This window comes from Bos javanicus, chromosome 6, assembly GCF_032452875.1.
Source record: "Bos javanicus breed banteng chromosome 6, ARS-OSU_banteng_1.0, whole genome shotgun sequence".
NCBI classification, from domain to species: Eukaryota; Metazoa; Chordata; class Mammalia; order Artiodactyla; family Bovidae; genus Bos; species Bos javanicus.
The window spans coordinates 71,511,450-71,534,115 of record NC_083873.1 but is presented as its reverse complement, the minus strand read 5'-3'; the positions used below and the strand labels follow the sequence as shown (position 1 = coordinate 71,534,115).

The following is a 22,666-nucleotide window of genomic DNA, read 5'->3' as shown; positions in this document are numbered from 1 at the left end:
GATACTTGGGTTGTTTTCATCTTTTGGCTACTGTGAATAATGCTGCAATGAACATTGGTGTAGAGACATCTATTCAAATCCCTGCTTTCAATTCCTCTGGGTATATACCTAGGAAAATACGAGAAAAATTGCTGGGTTGTTTAGTAATTATGTGTTTTGCTTTTTGAGGAAAAGGCAAATTGTTTTCCACCATGGCTATAGCATTTTACGTTCCCACAAGCAATGTAAGAGAATTTCAATTTCTCCACACCTTTCCCAACACTTCTTGTTTTCTGTATTTTTTTTTTTAATAGGTATTCTAGTAGTGGTGAAATGGTATCTCATTTTGGTTTTTATTTACATTTCTCTAATGAATAATAATGCTGAGTTTTTTTTTCTTGTGCTTATTTTACCTCTTTGCAGAAATATCTATTCGCATTTCCTGTCTATTTTTAAATTGGGTTATTCGTCTTTTTGTTACTGAGTTGTAGGAGTTCTTTGTATTAGATCCTTATCAGATATATAACTTGTAAATAATTTCTTTCATTCTGTAGGTTTGTTTTTCACACTCTTAATAATGTTCTTTAATGCAAAAGGAAATCTGTTGAAGTCCAATTTATCTGTTTTCTTTTGTTCATTTTGACGTCATAAAATCCATTGCCAAATCCAAGGTTCTAAAGTTTTACTCCTATGTTTTCTTCTAGAAGTTTTATGCTCTCATGTTTCACAGTCAAATCTTTAATCCATTTTAAGGATGTTTAAAGTGTAAGATAGGAGTTTAGTTTCTTTCTTTTGCATGTAGATAACCAGTTTTGTCCCAGCACCATTTGTTGAAGAGATTTGTTTTTTGCTCCTTTGAATGAACTTGATAACCTAGTCAAAATTCAGTTGACCATGGAGGTAAGAGTTTTTCTGAACTCTCAATTCTATTCCATTGGTCTATATATCTGTCCTTATGCCAGTACTATATTGCTTTGATCATTGTACCTTTGTAGCAAGTTTTGAAACTGGGAGAGGTAAGTCCTTTAACTTTGTGCTTCTTTTTCAAGATTGTTTGGATATGTTGGGCCCCTTGTAACTCCATATGAATTTGAGGATTGACTTTTCCATTTCTGCAAAAATAATCATTGAAATTTTGATAGGGATTATAGTGATCTGCAGGTTGCTTTGGGTAGTATTGACATCTTGACAATATTAAATCTTCCTATCCACGAACATGGAATGCATTTCTACTTATTTTGGTCTTTCAAGATACTTCTTGATACCCCTTTGTAGAATACTAATTTAGGCAACACCATCTAACTCCTTCCAAAGTTACCAAAGAACACATAGGCAAGAGTCCCAAATATTGAATGACTGCATTAAAGCACATTTCAAGACAATTCACAAAGCATCACTTTATTTTCATATAAATAATAGTCACCGATAAAGGGAAAAAACAAAATTATGACTATCAATATTTACTTAGGGAACCATTTTCATAGAACACTGATGAAGGAACATAGTATATGTATTCAGAGTGGCAGAGGACACAGGGACAAGCACACTAAATTGAAGGCATAGAAGCATATTCTCATAAGGACCAAGCAATCCTTGTTGTTGGAGGACCAAATGGAATCATCATTAATGTAAGTAGAATCAAAGTTCACGATCTGTAAGTCCTTCTTGAGATATTCATGATTCAGCTTGTTTACAGTCCGAGCAAAGGCATATTTCGAAGCACAACTATATGCTTCCAAACTGTACACTTTCTTGAAGTGCAGATCAAAGAATGGATTGTCCTAGAAGAAAAAGAGAGCCAAGATTTTGTTTGTAGCTAAGAAAGTAGCTCGATTTCCTGGATTCTCTCATATTCTTTTGTATGCTTATTGATTGTAAGATATCAAACATATTTCAAAAAATCTAGAAATGAGCTTTCCAAAGCTACCTGGTTCAAACATATTGCTTCTAAAAAGAATAACAATAAGAAAGATCATTTTGAAGCATCTTTGATTTTTCAATATGCAAATAAAACATATGTTAGAATGTGTAGTTATCAAATCTTTCCAGGGTAGTAAATTGGAGAGGATGGAGGGGCTGGAGAAGAATAAACCCACTTAGCAGACTTCCACAGGGGAGAAAAGGAGAAACCTTTTCTCAACTAGCAATTTGGTCCTTTTTGCTATTTCAGTGGTAGAAGGGGGAAATACAGAATTAGCATTTGGCATACATGCACGCATACTTGCTAAGTCTCTAACTTTCCAGGCAGTGCTAGTGGTAAAGAGCCCGCCTGTGAAAGCAGGAGATGCAAGAGACGCGGTTCGATCCCTGGGTCAGGAAGATCCTCTGGAGCAGGAAATGGCAACCCACTCCAGTATTCTTGCCTGGAGAATCCCATGGACAGAGGAGCCTGGCAGGCTACAGTCCATAGGGTTGCACAGAGTCGGAAACAACTGGAGCGACTTAGCAGGCAGGCAGCAGGTAGGCAAGGTCACCAACTTGCTGGCTTTGAAGTTAATAGCAAGGAATTACTTTTAAAGTTAATGACAAGGTTCATTAAATCATTTGACTGAAACTGACAATTTGACACTGACTCATTGGATTGAGTTAGGCTCTGTACTTCTAGTGGAGATGTTTTGGGAAAAAGTAGGCATCAAATCTGATCTAGGTCTACATGGTAAAATACTAATAACTGCTACTGTTACTAATAGTAGTAACAACAATACCTTGCATTTATGAAGTGCTTTTTCAATTTACAAAATGCTTTCAAATTCACTATCTGCCTAACTTCTAACTCTCCTTGAGGGCAGAGGTTTTGAATCATTTATCTTTTGTGTTCCTGGTGCTTATCCATGGCAACAATGAATTTCTCAACAAACACATGTTGAACTGAGCTGAAAGTGAAGTGAAAGTGAAGTTCTCTCAGTCGTGTTCGACTCTTTGGGACCCCATGGACTATACATTCTATGGAATTCTCCAGGCCAGAATACTGGATTGGGTAGCTGTTCCCTTCTCCAGGGTATCTTCCCAACCTGGGGATTGAACCCAGGTCTTGCACATAGCAGGCAAATTCTTTACTAATTGAACACAAGGGAAAAAGTGAAGTGGAGGTAAACATTGTCCTAAATGATAAGGAAGCAGAGACAAAACCAAACAACAGTATTAATAATGTGTTACTGTATAGTGTGTAAAGTTTATAAACAACTTATATATTGCAATTTTTTTTTTTAATAGGAAAATTCTTGCAGCAGGCAGGAAAAAGAACAAGGGTTTTAAAGTTAGACCACTGTTTTGACACTGATATAACCATGGGCAAGATCCTTATCAGATTGGGCCTTCACTTTTAGATAGGATTGCTATGAAGTTTACATGAGGTTAATCATATAAACTGTGACACTAGGATGGAGCTTAATGAGCTTAATGAATGATAGTTCCTTTTCCCAGATCTGCCGCCAGAGATTATGATACTGGTGGTAATACCACCTTGCTTTGCACTATTACAATTTTTTAAAAACAAAGCAATATTTAAAGAATGTACAAGAGTGATGTGATTTTAAGCGCATTTCCCCAACTCACATCTTGCAAAATGTTTCCTAACTGTCATAATTGCCAGTTGAAAGACACTTGTGCAGAGAATCTCAACAAAAGGAAATCACACCCATTCCATCACCAGATACTAATCACACTTCTTATGTAGTTTCCTCACAGAACCATTTGCTCCTTGTCATGTAGAAAATATGCTTTATGTTTTTGAAATACTTGGAGAGGATTACGTTTTTCCATTAGCCTAATAATGGGGCTTTCCTGCTAGCTCAGACGGTAAAGCGTCTGCCTACAATGCAGGAGACCTGGGTTCGATCCCTGGGTTGGAAAGATCCCCTGGAGAAGGAAATGGCAACCCACTCCAGTATTCTTGCCTGCAAAATCCCATGAACTGAGGAGCCTGGTAGGCTACAGTCCATGGGGTCGCAGAGAGTTGGACACGACTAAGCGACTTCACTTCAAGCAGGCATGAACACAGAATACACATCTGTCCATCCCTCCCTCTCCTTCCCTGCTTCCTTCCTTCCTCTCTGCCTCTTCCCCTTTCTCTCTCTTTCTTTCTTTTGACAGAGCTAAAAGGGAATCTCATAGTTCATCCTGTAATCTCTTGTTTATAATAGATTATAATATCAGATCAGATCAGTCGCTCAGTCCTGTCCGACTCTTTGCGACCCCATGAATCGCAGCACGCTAGGCCTCCCTGTCCATCACCAACTCCCGGAGTTCACTCAGACTCATGTTCATCGAGTCAGTGATGCCATCCAGCCATCTCATCCTCTGTCGTCCCCTTCTCCTCTTGCCCCCAATCCCTCCCAGCATCAGAGTCTTTTCCAATGAGTCAACTCTTCGCATGAGGTGGCCAAAGTACTGGAGTTTCAGCTTTAGCATCATTCCTTCCAAAGAAATCCCAGGGCTGATCTCCTTCAGAATGGACTGGTTGGATCTCCTTGCAGTCCAAGGGACTCTCAAGAGTCTTCTCCAACACCACAGTTCAAAAGCATCAATTCTTCTTGTGAATGATAGTTTCCAGAGGGTTATAGCCCAGGTCACACATGTAGCTATCGGCAGAGCCAAGATGAGAACCAAGCTCTCAATCAGTCCAGCCCCATTTCTTGCTACATCATCCTCTCTCCTGTTGCACCACAACAGGCTCCAAGTCCCCCATCATTTTGATTTCTGCAATATAAATTGACTTCAGTTTCAATTCCATTCCATTTTAAAGTTGACAACTTTCTGGCTTGAACTAGCTCTCTTTAAAACTGTATCATTGCTATTGAGAAAAATATAATAAATGCTGACTCCTGAGGATTCAGTTACAAGAGGGAAGAGAAGTGGAAATTCCCAGAACAATTGAGATATTTTTACTTCACAGGAAAGAAATATTTAAAAGAACTACACTTTGGATATTACAGGTTTTCTTCTGACAGTTTAATATTTAGGTCCTGAAGAGATGAGAAAATTAAAAATGTTCAACTTCTCTTTTGTATCTATCTAGTTCACTATGAAAGATAATGATCTTCAAATGTGAAAGGGAAGAATCAACAACATAGGAATGAAATTAAATGCCAGAAAGGTGAGGATAAAATAGAGCAGAGTTAGCTGCTTCCAGTGTATCTGAGTTGACAGGCTTGATTAATACATTCCTGGGCACTGACCAAGCTCATAGAAAATAGTTATGACATCAGTAAATATTTGAGGACTTATAACAAAAGAAGAAAATGGTAAAAAAAAAAAAAAAAGAAATGGGAATGGTTAATTCCTAAAACTACATATTAATGAAATTGACATTGATTTCTGATAAAATTCAATGCAACACAGAACTTTTGGCAAATATATAAAAGTAGAAAGAAGATAATAATTTAAAAATTATAATAATCTTTTCACACAAAGATAATTATTGCTAAAGTACTGGTTAGTTTCAAATATGCATATACACACATCTATATATGTTTGTGTTAAAATTTGAGGTTCAGCTTTGAAGTTTTTGATACTATGATAGATTAAATATGTAAAACAAGATAATACTATAGAAGAGTTTTGTATCAGGTGACTTTTACAAAACGTATTAAATGATGAACAATTGTGTTCTGAGGTATTCTTTTGGAAACATGATTTTTAATGGCCATGTAATGTTCCAGCATATTGACATGCCAAGAATATTTATTTCCTAAAGTGTTGAATGTTTAGGTAGAATGTCTTGCCAGAAAAAATGCTATGTGATTACTTAGGAAAGAAAGTAATGAAATTCAGCATACTTTCACCAAGAAGTCCTGTCAAATATACCAAATTTTAAAAACAGGATTCCTGGAAGATAACAGCAGATAACATGTATTGATTTCAGTAAAGATCTTAAGGGTAAAATTTCGATATTCAGACTAGATAAGTGAGGCAGAATTAAGTGCTTGTGTCCATCTAACTTACCACTTACCATCAGAGCCTAGCAAGACCTAATATACCATAAATTCTCAGTGAATGAACAAATATAAAAATTTGTATAAATGGTAAACAACAAGTCCAAAGAAGATGAATTAATAGATTTGGAGGTAAAATCTACCTCCATCACTAAAGTAGTTATTTGACCTTGGGCAAGTCAGTTAATCTCTTTATGTCTCATGTTCCTCATCTGTAAATCAGGAGTAATGCTAGAATCTAGTTCATGGGTTGTGACAATTATATGAAATTATGTCTAGAAAGAGATTTTTTGGTCCCTGTCATCTGATAACCATTTACTAAGTGTGAGATGGTAGTATGTAGCAGTACTACTAGTAATGGTAATAATAGTAGTAGTCATGATAACCCATCAGTTACCCAAAGGTATTTTTAGGTGTGCCTGCTTCATCACTTTTATTATTGACTTGAATGAAGTGCTAAATGTTGTTCAAATTAAACCTGCACCATACTACAGTGAATGTTAACGAATCAAAATATTAGAAGGTTTGATGGGCGGGAACAATAGACGAAACTAAGAGTATGACATTAAATAGGATAAAGAATAAGTAGTGAGTTTAAATTCTAATTCATCCAACGATAACAGAAGTATTTGAGTCCCTAATATCTGTTAGGCAGAAGGCTACAATAGAAGATGAAAAGTAAGCGTTGCAGTTTTTTATTCAGAGGGGAGACAAAGTAAGCCAACAACTGCAGCTTGTTGGATTATTTATATCCATAACGCAATGGGGTTGTAGGGCTGGGGGACATGAGTGGGACTTACTTCAAGGAGAATCTAAGAATGGGGTGAGGGATGGAGGTGACTGGCATTCTAAGCCCTGAGAGTCAGTAGTTAAGTACTTTCACTCTATAAATTTTAGGGAGAATAACCAGAGATGAAGGAGCCAGATGATCAAGGGCTTTTATTTACATTTTATCCTAGGTACATAGAGGGTATGGCAGATCAGGTTAAAAGGCAATTCATGCCCAAAAGATCCAAAGGCTCAGTTGAGTGTTTAATAGAAATAAGAATTCAGATCAAAGGAATTATAAACAGGTCACACTAACTCCAAAGTTTTGTATTTAATTCTGGAGAAACAAGCATTTCAGAGGAGAGAAAATAGCATAGTGGAAGGTGTTGTAGCAATGTCACTGCATAAAATAACAACAGTGCTATTCCCTCTTAGTGTTTGTATGGTCCTGTCATATTATCTTATTTAATCTTCATATGAACATCATTTAAAGAATGAATGGTTACATTTAACCCAGAAAAGAGAAAACTTGAGGAAACCTTATAATTGGCTTCAAATATTGGAAAGGCTGCTATGTGAAAGCAGGGTTGGTTTGTTCTGGTTGTACCAAATGGCAAAACTAGAACTGATGGGTGGATGTCATAGTGAAGCAGATTTGGGTTAGATATAAGTAGGAGGGACTTCTTCCCTGGTGGTCCAGTGGCTAAGACTCCATGCTCCCAACACAGGGGGCCCGGGTTCCATCCCTGGTCAGGGAGCTAGATCCCACATGCTGCAACTAAGCCCTGGCACAGCCAAATAAATATAAAAAATAATAAAACATAAGTAGGACATGTAAAAAATAAAGGATGGCAATTCAGAAATAGAACGGACTTCTTCATGTGGTAATGAGTTTTCCATTAGTAGAATTTAAGGAGAGACTGGGAGAACCACTTTAAAGTGGTCATGTGAGAGATTACACTCTCTTTTCCTACTTTCAACACTGAGGCTGTAGGATTTCCTAGAGTTATCAGTCCTTCTGGAGGATCAAGTGGCTAACTGGCAGAAAAATCTGAAGAAGGTGAGGAAAGGAATTCCCACAACTTGTGGAGGAAGTTGGGATGGGGAGAGAGTGGTGTGAAAGTGTCAGATATTTAAAGTTTCAAAACAGACTAGAAGAGTGTGTTTTACCTGTTAGGAACCACTTGGGAAAGACGCTTTTAAATCTGATAGACAAAATTCAAATTTAAACCCATAGAAACAGAAAAAACAAACCAGTAGATCATCCCAGTAGATTAAACCGTACTACTTAAGAACAATATGTCATCTTAACACTCAGTATATGTCAAAATGTATGAAGTAGGATATTGACCATCAAGATCTCCAGCATATTGATTCCATAGCTCCCTTACAAAAACATAACACTTACTGTATCTGCTTCTTTTCCATCGATCATCTGCAGATCATTCAAAGACCACTTTTTGGTTACTTCATATTTTTCATCTAAACCTATTCTGTAGTGTTTCACCATAATTATTTTTACTTCTTCATTTTTGGTCACTGTGGGACAGAAAAAGACTTCGTTTACATAGACTCTTGCAAGATAATAAATTATTCACCAAGTCATAGTTTTCTGTATTTATGTATCTCCTTTTCATATAATGAACTTGAACATACATTTTATCTGCACCCTGGTTGTGAACTCTGAGGTATCTGAAGCTTCATGAATGTTCCCTCAAATTTGCTCACTGTTCTATCAGTGTGTTAACTTTATTTTTGCTACAGTTGTGGTCACATACAGCCGCGGTAATGTCTGTCAGATAGAACACCGAGCTCTGTGCTTTCAGCTCTGAGCTTTGTGGTGGAGGATGGAGTTCAACTCAGGGCAGGAAATAAGAGGCTTAGCGTGAGCATACAGTCAGTGCCAAAGTGTTTACCAGAACAAGTTGGAATTTTAATTTATGACAATATAAGAAAATGAGGTCAGGAAAGTATATCATTCTGCTCACCCAGCAACCAACTGTGGAAGAGAGAGCATGCAAATAATATTATGCACACTTTCTTTTAAAGTTGCTCTGAGATTTTGAATGTAGGATTGCTGGCAACACAGCTTTTACTAACCTATTTGGTATTGTTTGAGGTTTTTAATCTTCTCCAGAGTGTATCTAAACTTCTAGTATTTGAAATGTGCCATTGAGGCAAAAACTTTAGTACTATACTTTGAAGGGTGTGGGGAAAAGCATTGCTTACTTTATATGAACGACATAAGGGAAATAATTTTCTGGCCTTAAAATCATTGAGTTTGGTCTCATACGAACACACTAGGAGAATCAGCATTTGGTGTTAGAACTCCTGAATTGAAAGTTCTCAGTGAGTTATCAAGGGTATCCTAGGTATCCACAATTTGCCGGATAGAACTGTTACGATTGCCAGTGAGGGTAAATGATTGCCTGCCCTCTGGTAACTTATGGTTTTGTTGAAAAGAAAAGGCTAACAGACATGTCATATAAAATATGTATTATGAAGGTACACAATTATATCATAGAGGAGTGGCAGTAGGAATTGAATATCTTAAGCTTTCAAGATGGTTGATGTCACTTGGAGTGTTGCAGGCTGGTTCTGTCTCCTCAGAGTGAGACTGGAATTTGTCTTTGAGGAAGACTGTCTTTTGGTTCTAGAAAGTATCACTTTGGCATTGCTTCCTAGTTAAGATGAAAACAATATATTACAATATAGTCACAGTAATAGATCAGCAATTTGGAACAGAGTATATGCTCAACAGGAGTTCTTAGAAGAAAGAGGATTGGAAAAGTTAAGGAAAGAATTATGGAAGAAATAGAGTTGGAGATAGAGCTTTTAAATTAGTCCAGTTTCAGAAAGGCAGGGATGATACTGAAGGCATTTCTAGTTGAAGGACAGTATGACCAACTGAGAGGACAATTGACCCTGAACTTCACCAGGTAGGATTAGAGACAGTGGATTGTATAGATTAATTGGTGTTAGGACATGATGAAGGATAAGGTTAACCAGGTTGTGAAAATGTTTTGAAAAGTGACAGAAACCATTGTAGACTTGTGGTGTTGAGTCCCCCCTCTGGTGGGAAGGATGGGAGTCTGGCCTGGACACTGGGGGCTCTAGAGTTGGGGCTGGTGAAGAGATTAGTTATCCCCTGAAAGTGCAGGTGATACTGAAATTAAGGCAATCAGTTGAGCTTTGAGTTCACAATGGACCTGAACTCAGTCTCCTAGAGAAGGGAGTCTGAGCAGGTTGACAAATCTAAGAGGGCACTGTGTCAGGAGTTCAGTGAAAGGTCATATAGTAACACACATTCAATAAGTCTTTTTCCTTCTTGAGCAAGAGACTAATACAGTGGCACCTCATTAGAGGAGTATTTTTCTGGAATCAGTGATGCCAAAGAACATTGAAGAAGAAAAGAAAGAGGAACTAGAGTTTGGTAGAAGAGGCAGTAAATCTTAGTGGGCTCTGGCATTAGACATTCTGGATTCAAATCATGACATCACTTCTTACACTGTGGTCTGAGCATATTACTTAATTATAGAGAGATTAAACCTCAGCTGTCTCATGTTGTAAAGTGAACATCAGAGTGATACAAACTTACAGGGTGTAAAGATTAAAGTATGTAAATGATGTAGGATAGTGCCTAGTTTATAGTAATTGTTTTTGTCTTTGTTTTGTTTTATGAGGTTGTTAGAATCTAGGCATAAGATGTGAGCAGTAAAAATAGAAGTAGCAAATCTAATTAAGATTTTAAATGAGGCATTGACAACACTTGATGGAAATCAAAATACAAAAGTATGGAGGGTGGACTGGTTGGGCAGAATAGTGAATTTAGTTTTTGACATACAGATGAGATCCATAAAGTATCTGGGAAGAGAAGGAGATGAAGATATGGAGATGGAGATAGTTAGGAATGGAGATATGGACTTAGGACTTTTCTGTGTAGACAGTTTTCCAAGACAAGGTTTATAGGGAAAAAAGCAGAGGAAAAAGGTGAGATGGAATAGAGAAAAAAAAAAAAAGGTGCCAGCCAAGAGGCCTAAGAAGGAGCCATCAAAAAAGAGATAAGCCCAACAGTGTGATGCTACAGAAATGAAAAGGACAGAGAATTTCAAAGATTTGGAGACAATCCCGTGAAGTCACTTTGTTGGGTAAAAAGCAGAGTTCAGTCCTGGCACTCAATCTGACTTGGGGAAGATCATTGATTTCCTCCCTGAGGGCAATTCCTCTATAACGGGGAGTGTAGAAGACAGCTTGCAGAAGCCTCCTTCCTGGACTGGCTAACACTGAGTGCCTACTGTGTACCAGTTCCTATGTTATGTAGGGTTTAGAACAAGAAATAGGAGGAGAATAAAGACTATGATTTAGAGCACATATTCCAAGAGTTTGGAAGAGGAGGGATTGCGTATTTTGAGGGCAAAGGAGTGATTGAGGGGCATGTCCTGAGGGGACCTAGAGTGGAAGGTTTTAAGTGGAAGTTTTTAACCCTGGGTAAGAAAACTGACTCAGAATCTGTGAGTCTCCTGAAATTGTATGAAAACTTGGTGGATTTCTGCTCGTGTTACTTTTCCAGCCCTAAAGGAGATCTACTTCCATTGTTGTAGATGTTAGCTTTGGGAAGAGGAAAGGAAGAGAGGAGAAAAGAAGCCATTTGGTTGGTGAGTTGACGTGGAAGCATGGTAGCCTCTGTCATACCTGCTAAGGACAAGCTCTCAGAGGCTGTTGTCTGTCCAGACAAAGGCTCTACCTCAGAATCAAATGATGACACTCTTGTTCTCACTAGCTGTCTCACTGGCTACTTAGGAAGTGGGAGAGAATGGGGATGGGGAGAAATAACTGGATACTGTATAAAAATGTCATTTGAAGCAAATTCACGGCCTCATCAACCTGTTAGGATAACCAGCTCGTTAACTGCAGACCCACTGATTTGTTTCATTAATTTGATATCTGAGTTCCCCTTTTGTACAAAGTCCTGGGCTAGGCATTGAAAAAATGTATTCCTCTGCGGCACCATCATGTTCCCGCTGAGATTACAAAGTGTGGGACTTCAGAAAGAAAACACATGATTACAGTCCTGTGAACGAGGAATGAACAGGTCTTATAGGACCATGGGGAAGGGATATCTGCATCCCACTGGAGGCCTGACAGAGCTTCTTGACAGGTTTTCTGAGTTGCAAAGGGCCATGGGAGTTAGCAGAATGAATAAAGGGGTACAGGGAGTGCTGAAACAACATGTGCACAAAAGCGTAAGATCCTCGAATCTTCTAGTCCTCACAGGCATTTACCACTGTTGGCATGACGTGTAGGGGGAATAGGTGATAGGAAACGGGGAGGCCGGACCTGGTTCCTGAATGGTCTAGAATGCTAGGCTAAGGAGTTCAAATATCATCCTGAAACTTATATATGTGGGGAGATTTACAGGTGGTTGTGTTGTCACTGAAGACTTTAAGTAAACAGTCAAGCTGAACTTTACATTTTAGAAAGTTTTCTTCAGCAGTTCTATAAAGCAGGGGTCCCCAACCCCTGGGATCTAATGCCTGATGATGTGAGGTTGGATCTGATGTCGTAATAAGAAATAACATGCACAATAAATATGATGTGCTTGAATCATCCCTAAACCATCCCTCTTTTGCTCTGGTCTGTGGAAAAAGTGTCTTCCACGAAATGATCCCTGGTGGCAAAAAGGTTGGGGACCGCTGCAAAGATGGGTCTAAGGGAGGGAGTGAAGAAAGAGATAAGAAGGTAGGATCTACTAGTTATCAAGTTTTCTTACATTAGTGATCATTGTCTCACTAACTACAAACTAAGAAAACAGCAATCATGCTTTAAAAGTTAACTTTTTGATACAATGATGCAGCACAGAGATAGTACATCCTCCTTGATTTGGCAAAACAATCTCCTCTGTAGTCAAGGAGGTTCCAAGAATTGTCTTTAGCCAAGAGCTGAAGAAGTCTGCTCAGGTTGGAGTGGACCCAACGCCTCATCTCCATGCTTGAGCTCTGCTGCCAGCTAAAATTAAGTGGCCATATCCACATTAATGCGGTGGCAAAGTGGCAACTTATCACATGGTCTTAAAACAGAAAGGTGTTTGTGTAGTTAGAATGTTGCACAGTTGGTTTTAGTGACATCAGATGTATTACTGTCCACTTATGATTTAGTGATATCTATAAACCCAGGGAATTTCAGAATGAACCTACTTCAATGTCATTATTTTAGTTAGCATTTTCAGAATAACCATCTTAACCTCATGCCAACCATTGATTTTCACTTTTAATTTTGTAATAAACATTGTTGTTAATAATTGCCTCTATTATCATAGTAAAATAGTCACTCATGGTAAAAGTGTCATTCAGGAGGCTAAGTGGAAAGAAATTAGCCAATGATCCAATATAATTTGGCAGATAAGAGGAAAAAAAGCAGCTTGTAAGTAAGCTGCACAGAAATATTTTAAACACATAAACTACCATCATTTCATAACCCTAGAGTTATATAACTGCTTTCATCATTGAAATTAAGTAATAGGGGGAAATTACCGTGAGATATTAAAGACAAGAAGCCTCACTGAAAATGTCTTAATGTATTAGTTATGTCTTGGGATTGTTGAGAATGTTATTATTGATTTAATAAAAAGATAGTTTTCAAAAAACATTATCTAGAAATATTTTAATCAGATTGATTTGGGGGCAATAACTGGGTACTACAGATTTAATGTTTATTTCCTCTAATTCCTATGTTGAAATCTAACCCTTAAGTCAAGTCTATGGTATTAGGAGGTGGGGTCTTTGGAAGGTATTATTGGGATTAATACCCTTATAAAAAGACCCCAGAGAGCTCTCTTGACCTTTCTGCCCTGCAAGGTCACAGGGAGAAGACAGTGGTCTATGAGGACAAAGATCCTCACCAGACACTGAATCTGCAAGCACCATGTTCTTGGATTTCCCAGCCTCCAGGAATATGAGAAATTAATGTTTGTGCTTCATAAAACACCTAGTCTTTAGTATTTTGTTTACTTTTCCTGTTGACATTCTTATTTGACACTCTTGTTGTTAATATTATAAATGATTTGACAAAATTATTCAATTCTCTGATGCACAGAGAAGTTCTTTTTGACATCAAAATGTAATATGTATGGAGAATTTATGTGTACTGTTTTCATAATTCTAGCAAATACTGTTTATTTTCAAATTAATTATCTATGGAGAATATTTTTCAAAATATATGTGAATACTTAAAAAATACTCTGTATTGCAATATGTATATAATTTATTTATAAACTATATAACATAAATATATATCTATGTCTTTACTTTATATTTTATTTTTATTATAAATATTTATTTACAGTATATACTATATTTCTACATCTAAGCATATGTTTTCACAATACATGTTTTTCTATATATTTTAACAATATAACCCTACCTTTTATTTATTTGGAATATAATTTATCAAGTTTGCTTTTTTCCTAGTTAGGATTTAAGAAGAGAGCATCACTTCCATGCTCTGTGAGGACCTAGAGAGGTGGAATAGTGGGGTGGGAGGGAGGTTCACAAGGGAGGGGATACATGTATACTTATGGCTGATTCACATTGTTGTATGCTGCTGCTAAGTCACTTCAGTCGTGTTCGACTCTGTGAGACCCCATAGATGGCAGCCCACCAGGCTCCCCCATCCCTGGGATTCTCCAGGCAAGAACACTGGAGTGGGTTGCCATTTCCTTCTCCAATGCATGAAAGTGAAAAGTGAAAGTGAAGTCGCTCAGTCATGTCCGACTCTTAGTGACCCCGTGGACTGCAGCCCACCAGGCTCCTCTGTCCATGGGATTTTCCAGGCAAGAGTACTGGAGTATGGTGCCATCGCCTTCTCCGCACATTGTTGTATAGCAGAAACCAATACAACATTGTAAAGTAATTATCTTCTAATTAAAAATAAAATTTTTAAAAAGAGAGAACACTATGTGCAAATGTTGTTGTTTAATTGTTACGTTGTGTCCAATTCTTTTGCGACCCTGTGAACTGCAGCCTGCCAGTCTTGTCTGTCCATGGATTTTCCCAAGAATACTGGAGTGAGTTGCCATTTCCTCCTTCGGGGGATCTTCCTAACCCAGGTATCGAACCCATCTTCTACATTGGCAGGTGGGTTCTATACCACTGAGCCACTAGGAAAGTCCATGTGCAAATGTAGGTATTATTGAATATTAACTGAATATTAAATTGAATAAGTAATAGTGTTGCCCCCTATTTCGTAGCTGGCAGGTAGGCAAAGTTCAGTCATTTCACTCCAGCTCTGTCTGACTCCTAGCCTTCCATGGTCTATCCCACCATGCAATGCTACTTCCCATCCAATTATGGGTAATGCTTTCTATGCAATTTCAAATCTTTCAGAATTTCCTTAACTCATTTGCATTCTCATCATGGCACAAGTGACCTGTCTCTTTTTGTTCTCGCACATGATAGAGCCCCTCCCTCCTTCATAAGAAAACGCTGCTTTTAACTCCAAGGATAATGACATTCTGGGTTAGGTGAAGCCAATTCCAAGGGAAAATGACCATGTAAACCCTGAGGTGCCATGAAATTCCCAAGGTAAGTACTAGCAAACTACAGAGAGGGAGAGAAATTGGTAATGTTTGTTTTTTGACCTTGACGAAGTAAAGTATCCAGGTAACAGTAAATTACAATCACCTGGCTGGGAGACCCCTGCAAAAGACAGACTCAGATCAGATAAACAGAAAGTGTAATTTATTTAAACATACCTTCTTTAATCTGAGAAATGTATAATGGGATTTAACTACCCTAGACTCTTGGCTCTCACAAATTTAGAACTGCTGGATTAGAGGCTATAAAGAGGAAATCATAACTATGTGTCTCTCTACTCCCAGAAGGTGGCCAACTTTCAAAATCTGGAGTTATCTGCCTCCACAACTGAGATATGGCCTGTCTGATTCCTCTCAATGGAGTTATTTTCTGAGTAAAGCACAGCCAAAGGTTTAGCTCTAGCAAGCATCACTCTGACTTTAAATTACTGTTCTGTCTAAATGCATTTGAGATGGTCATAAAGAGATGCTACATTTGGAAAAGTGCTCTCAAATTGATGGACGTGATACAGAGGAGAGTCGTGAAGCTGATGAATGAAAATTAATTTTAATGTTAACTTTTACCTGGAATATCACAAAACCATCTCCTCTTCCTCACCTCTGAGACAATCTTGGTTTTCCCTTCTTACATAAGAGAATCATTGAATTTTACTAATGAAAGTGATCACTTACTTTATTTGATTATTTTTCAGGTGAAAACTTTGACCCCTAAAGAGGTTTCCTTCGCACATGTTAACAACGCCAACACCTTTTAACCAATCTTGATTAAAAGGATTCATGTTATTTATGAAAAAAGACAGCAGGTGACCCCAGCCCACAGTGTCTTTCTCAGAACTTGAGGACATTGGGGAGAAAAATTACATCCATTTCCAAAAATTTAATTCTAGGAGTGTTTTTTTCCCCCATGCCAGATAGAACAAGTTTAGTTAATTATATTGTTGGAGGGGGGCATTAAAATACATCTAGTAAATTAGATTTAAATCATTCCTGGTAAATACATAAACATGATTATGATTGCTTTATTTTCATAGGATTTAAAACAATGTGTATATACTATAATGTTACATGATGAGTAATTAGCTTTATAAAGAATTTCAATAGGAATAAAATTAATTATTAAATGTTGGAATAAGCATTTTCTCTAATACATTAAGTCAAAATATTTTAAGATATAGTGATCTGACGGTTTGAATATAATGCAGTTTCTAAAATTTTTTCATTTGATCTTTTTCCATAATTTGACTTTCTTTTTCCTGGACTGAGGAAACAGGCATACCTGGCTGGTATGCCAAGCCTCACACTTTTTATTTGGCAAAATATGCTAGGTAAAGTATAAGATAAATCTTATTATTCTTATTATTAAGTAAATATTAGTATACCTGTTAGAAATGATAGGATTTTAAAGCGTTCTTAGCACTTTCTTTAAAGATGTTCTACTTTTCTTACAGTACTCTCTCTTGACAACTTTTGCAAGTTCTTTTAAGCAAAGTTTCAGGAAGGGAAGTATAATAGACTTTCTGAAAATGTTGAACTGTGTGCCTTAAAAAGCAAAGTGTACAATGAAAGTTAGATTTTCTAATCTCTTTCCTTAAGCCCCTGAAAACTGTTAAAAATCATGGATTAAAAAGAGAAAATGCTGTATATTAAATTCAATAGTGGCACAAACATTTTTGTCTAAGTTCAGCACAATAATTACAGGTTAAGTAAATCATAATTAAGTGAAAAAGCTTATACCTACCTTTGGACAATTTTCATGAATGTTTAAAACACGAGGAAAAATATTTTAGTTGAATAGTTTAGAGAACATTTCCTTAAAGTTTCATCTTCATGAACTAATTTCTACCATTAAAATATTGTTTCTGTGAGCATACTGTGAGAAAGAATTTTTAAAAGATCATTTCTCTTTTCAAAATAAGCCACCAGGAAGTCTAAATAAACCTCAGAAGAAAATCTTAGGTCTTTTTTTTTTCTTTCCCAGCATGAAAAGAGAGAACGCTGGTTTCCAGACTGGTTGGAAATAGAGCCGTATAACTCAGTTATCCAATATGTTTAAAAATATTCAGAGAGCTTTCTGTTTAATTTTTTAAAATGAGCTCATACACAAATAAAACTGTTTGCCATGCAAGTGAATTGAATAAAAGATTGGAGACTAATCAGATCAGAAAAAGCACATACCCAGTTTCATTTCTGAACAATTAACCAAAATACTAATACAATACATTTTGCCTTACATTTTAGCACTTACAAAAATGCTGTAAAATCCAAATTCTTTACCTTGGTATAGTTAAATTCTATCACAAGAAGGTACATGTGCTGTTACTGTGTAGAAAGTAAACACCCTCAAATGCCCCTCTATCACCTAAGCCTCTCAGGGTTATTTACATTTTGAAATGATAACAGAAAGAACAGATTACCTGACACACAGAGGTAATACCTGTCCTGGACCGAGAACTCTATTTCAATAAACTCGTACAGATTCTGTGAGAGTGGCTTAAACAGTTTCTTCTCCAAGTCCTCCTTTACCAATGATGACATTTCCTCCAGTTCCACTTGGCCTGAGGTCTTGGCTCCAGCGCACTCTCTTTTCTCCTTCTGCTCCCTAGATTTCTTATTTTGGTTTGCAGCTCCTCGGTGAGTCCTGCCCACCTCCCAACCCTCACTCTCAACTTCTCGCTCCTGGCCAGACCCAGGCTCTTGAGAGCACTCAGCGCGGTCAGACCCCTCACTGCGGTATCTGCCCAGTGGCAGCAGCGGCAGCAGCAGCCAAAATACAGCAGCCGCACCAGCCCCACCGTCACTCTCCAGCATCCAGGCTCAAGGAGGCTGCTCTCTAGAGCTCTCCTGTGGTTTGTTGATGGGCAACATATTTATGAACACCAGCAGATACACTTGTGGAGTCCGCTGGTCTCCCTAGCCTAGTAACCCTTTTCCCCTTTCACATGGCTCTGCAGGGGAAGACCACTCCTTCAGTGTGATTCCATTACATAAATCAGCTGTCTGGCTCTATTGATTGGGATCATCTTCCATTAAGAAATTTGCTATCACCCGTGAGAGAAAATGCCTCTGTGCTTGCTCCTGACACTTCCAACAAGTCTTTTTCCCTCCTCTCTTCCCCCTTCTGCAATTCATCTAGACCTTTGTTTCAGGAGAGTCACCATCAATTCCTGGGTCCAAATTATTTTTAAAATGGGCTCCCTGTAATGTTATTCATTTCATTACTCCCAAAGAATTCCCTAGGTGCCTACTGGGGCAAAACATGGTATCTGTTTCTTGGGAGGCTGAATTTCCTATCCTTGAGACGTTTGTAATTTAATAAGAGAGGAGCACACCAAATAATTGTAAATATGTAAAAGTGATAAATGACACAAGAGGAAAAGGAATACAGAAAAGATATTTGTACCTGGAGAATATCAGAGAGTGCTATGGGTAGAAGATCTGGAGAGGAAAGTATTTAAATGGAGGAACATATTCTGTGGAAAGAATGTTGTGAAGCTCTGTCCATGTAGATATAACCCAGCGGGTACACAGGGAGGCGAATTACTCAGAAGAAAAGACTTCCTTGCCTATAACTCATAGATTAATGAACTTCTGTGTTAACTGAGGAACTGTAGCTTGGATTCTAAAAGACCCACAAGAGTGGACTCTAATTTCTAAGTCTATGAACTGTCTGGATCTATTTTATTCTTATGATTCTTTTTCATAGACCAAGGAACTCTTTTTCTTTTAATTTTCAGTTTTGGTATCTTGCTTCAATCACTTCCCTACACAGTCATTAAAATTCTTACATTCTCTTGCAACCACAGAATTATTTATCTGCTGAAGAAATCAGGGAGTAAGTGCCTATCTGTCCATAAGTAACAGGATCACAATGTTCAAATGATACCCGGATTTTTCCCTTTGGCACATTATAGGAGGGTAGGTCTCCACAGAGTTCAGGGCTAAGGTAACTCATTGGTTTCTGGAATTACAGGCCTGAACTAGTTGGGAGAATACTGACAAAAGTTCTGCTCTTCTCAGGACTTCTCTGTGGGTGCTGGAGGAGGTAGTGGTAAACACTATGAATACAGGCTGGGCCCTAACTCTGTGTCTTCATCAGATTCACGTCCCACAGCCCTTTTGCTTCAGCAAAATGTCGTGGTTTTGTCCATCCTCATACAAGGAGGCCTTGGAGTAGCCTTTGGGAGAGGAGACAAAATACTGTTAATTGGCAGGAATAAATGCCGGACCCTGTGTGTTGGCTTATGTCATTTAACCTTTCAAGAAAGCTAAGAAAAACAAAAATAAGAAAAAAAAAACAAAAACTAAGAGAGAGATGTGATTGTCCCCATGTTTTCCTCTTTGGAAGCAGAGTACTCTGTGGAAGCATGGTAGCCTCCTCAAAGTTTGATGAGGAAGATGATGCATCTCTGTCTCATACTTATTTATTGCTTCTATCTTTGGTAAGAATATCTTTAGTAGTAAAATGTTATTGCAACCAAATATGCATTCATAGACCCTGAACTTAATACCTTCCTGTGTGTGATTATATACCAGATTGGAAAATGCCAATCTTTTATGTTATATTTCTTAAACTTTTATTTGAAGGAATGAGGATCATGTTGGTACTAAAATATTTAACCTTTTTATACACAAAAACTCTATTACTATACCATAGTATATTTTTTTTAATCCAGCAAATATTTGCTCTTTAATCAAGGTATTGCTTGGTAATTCTAGTTTAGGAATATTGTATGTGTGTGTGCATGTGTGTGTACATGAGTTTGTACAATGGACTGAATGTTTATTATGTCCCCAGATTCATATGTCGAAACTCTAACCCCCAGTGTGATGGTACTGAGGTCTTTGGGAGGTGATTCAGTCATGAATGGAGCTCTCATGAATGTGATTAGTGTCCTTAAAAAAAGAGACCCCAGAGGGCTCCCTTGCCCTTTCTGTGAGGAGGATGAAGGAAAAGAACCAGGAAGCAGTTCCTCACCAGAAACTGAATCTGTTGGCTTGAACTTAAACTTCCCAGCCTCCAGAACTATGAGAAATAAATTTCTGTTGTTTCAGCCATTCAATCTGTGGTATTGTTATGGCAGCCTGCACAGGAAGTGAGTGAGTGTGTGTGTGTGTCTGTGTGTGTGTGTGTGTGTGTGTGTACATGCTTTGATGACTTAGGATAGATTCTAAATGGATGTGCTTTGTAAGATATTTTCTTTTGTTTCTATTTGCTTTTTTTCTGGTTATGGATCCTCCATATAGTCCCCTAACTCTGTCTGTTATAAGAGTTACTAGAGAGCATAGCCCTGTCCCTGAGAAGAAAAGCAATGTAATTCCTTCCTTTCATGCCCATTCTTCCCTGACCTCTTAACATTCTGCGATGAGGACTCTCTGAGGGTCTCGGTACCTTGGACTTTGGTTTATTACTAATATTGCAAAATGTGTTAGAGTAGGAAGGCTTCGGCAGTTCACAATCAGTGCCAGAGTATTCATTAGGAAAGGGCTTCTCTGACTCAGCCAGAGAGGGAGTACATTTCTTGCTCGAAATACTCTAGTGTCATTTTATAAAGCATTGGATTTACAGAGGCAGTTTGCTTTTAGAAATGAAAAAGAAGTTCTAAAAGTACTCTGTGAAAAAAATTTTCTTTTGACAAGATATACATACAGATCGATTTTCAGGAAAGAGTTTGTATTTTCATACAATTGCACAAACATTTAAAGAAAGAAGAAAAAGGGAAGGTTTGTATTTTCTTCCATAGTCTATAGAATAACATGAGGAACCAGTTTTTGTTTTGTTTAAATTTGGTTCCATGGAATACATGATTTATGTTCATAAAAAGACTACTTTAATGTTAGAGGTAATGAATATAATAAACTTATTTTTTATAGAATGGCCTCTTTTGTGAGTGCTAAAATAGATATAGCAGTTAGATGCTTCCAAAGAAGTTTTTTTTTAATTTTGGAGATAAAGGAATTTCAAATTAGTTAACAGAGAGAAAGTCGCATTTACTTGATATCCAACTAGTAATAGCAACTTCATAGTAAGAGCTAACATATAGTGATTCCTAGGGCTTCCCAGGTGGGGCTAGTGGTAAGGAACCTGCCTGCCAATGCAGAAGACAAAAGAGACGCAGTTTTGATCCTGGGTTGGGAAGATCCCCTGAAGGACGACATGGCAACTCACTCCAGTATTCTTGGCTGGAGAATTCCAGGGACAGAGAAGCCTGGTGGGCTACAGTCCATAGGGTCCCAAAGAGTTGGACACGACGAAAGTGACTTAGCACACGTGCATATTGGTTATTTATTCAGTGTCAGGATCTATTCTAAGAGCTTTACAGATGTTAGCTTATGTAATCTTCCCACCAGTCCTACGAGGTAGGTATTATTGTTATTCAAATTTTAGATTTAAGAAAGTTTTCATATAAGTAACCGCTTACCTGTCTCATGTCACATTTTAATGAGACTAGATTTGTATGGCCACAATTGTGCTCAAGATTAATCCTCTGAACCATGGGGTCACGCTGCCTTGTTCTGATTTGACCATGAGTAGTATTTTAACTCCAGGACTCTTGCCTGGAAAATCCCATGGATGGAGGAGCCTGGTAGGCTGCAGTCTATGGGGTCGATAAGAGTAGGACACGACTGAGTGACTTCACTTTCACTTTTCACTTTCATGCACTGGAGAAGGAAATGGCAACCCACTCAAGTGTTCTTGCCTGGAGAATCCCAGGGATGGGGGATCCTGGTGGGCTGCCGTCTATGGGATCGCACAGAGTGGGACACGACTGACACGACTTAGTAGCAGCAGCGGTATTTTAAAACTTTGCTATGAAGGTGTAGATCTATCTTTTAGGACATTTAATCTATAAAGGTATCATTTTCTTGTCTCAGTCTTTTTTCCAGCTGCCTTTTCATTTTTAGACCTTTTAATTTAGCCTGTGTCCACAAAGATGTTAGGACTAGTAAGGATGAGCTCCTCTCATAGAAGGTGCTTAATAAATGTCTCTTAAATGAATTAGAATGCAGGATCTCTGGTGGCTCAGTGGTAAAGAACCTGCCTGCAATGCAGGAGCTGCAGGAGACTTGGGTTTGATCCCTGGGTCAGGAAGATACTCTGGAGGGGGCCATGGCAATCCAGTCCAGTGTTCTTGCCTGGAGAATCCCATGGACAGAGGAGCCTGGTAGACTTTTGGGATCTTAGTTCCCTGATCAGGGATTGAACTGCACCCCTGACAATGAAAGTGTCAGTCCTAACCACTGGCTGCTGCTGCTAAGTCACTTCAGTCGTGTCCGACTCTGTGCGACCCCAGAGACGGTAGCCCATCAGGCACCTCTGTCCCTGGGATTCTCCAGGCAAGAATACTGGAGTGGGTTGCCATTTACTTCTCCAATGTGTGAAAGTGAAAAGTGAAAG

At 38.1% G+C, this 22,666-nt stretch overlaps 1 protein-coding gene and 1 non-coding gene across 2 annotated transcripts; one reads left to right on the top strand and one right to left on the bottom strand.

Moving 5' to 3' along the window:
- Window positions 1–1,382: 1,382 nt before the first annotated feature.
- On the bottom strand, window positions 1,383–18,056 carry EXOC1L (exocyst complex component 1 like). Its single transcript, XM_061420209.1, has 3 exons — window positions 17,685–18,056; window positions 8,089–8,219; window positions 1,383–1,760 (listed from the first exon to the last, which is right to left on the bottom strand). Exons 1-3 carry the CDS (start codon window positions 17,803–17,805, stop codon window positions 1,494–1,496), a joined length of 519 nt encoding a protein of 172 aa, XP_061276193.1. The 5' UTR covers window positions 17,806–18,056; the 3' UTR covers window positions 1,383–1,493.
- Window positions 3,760–3,831, top strand: TRNAC-ACA (transfer RNA cysteine (anticodon ACA)). The gene has a single exon. It is a non-coding gene; the product is annotated as a tRNA-Cys (tRNA).
- Window positions 18,057–22,666: the final 4,610 nt, after the last annotated feature.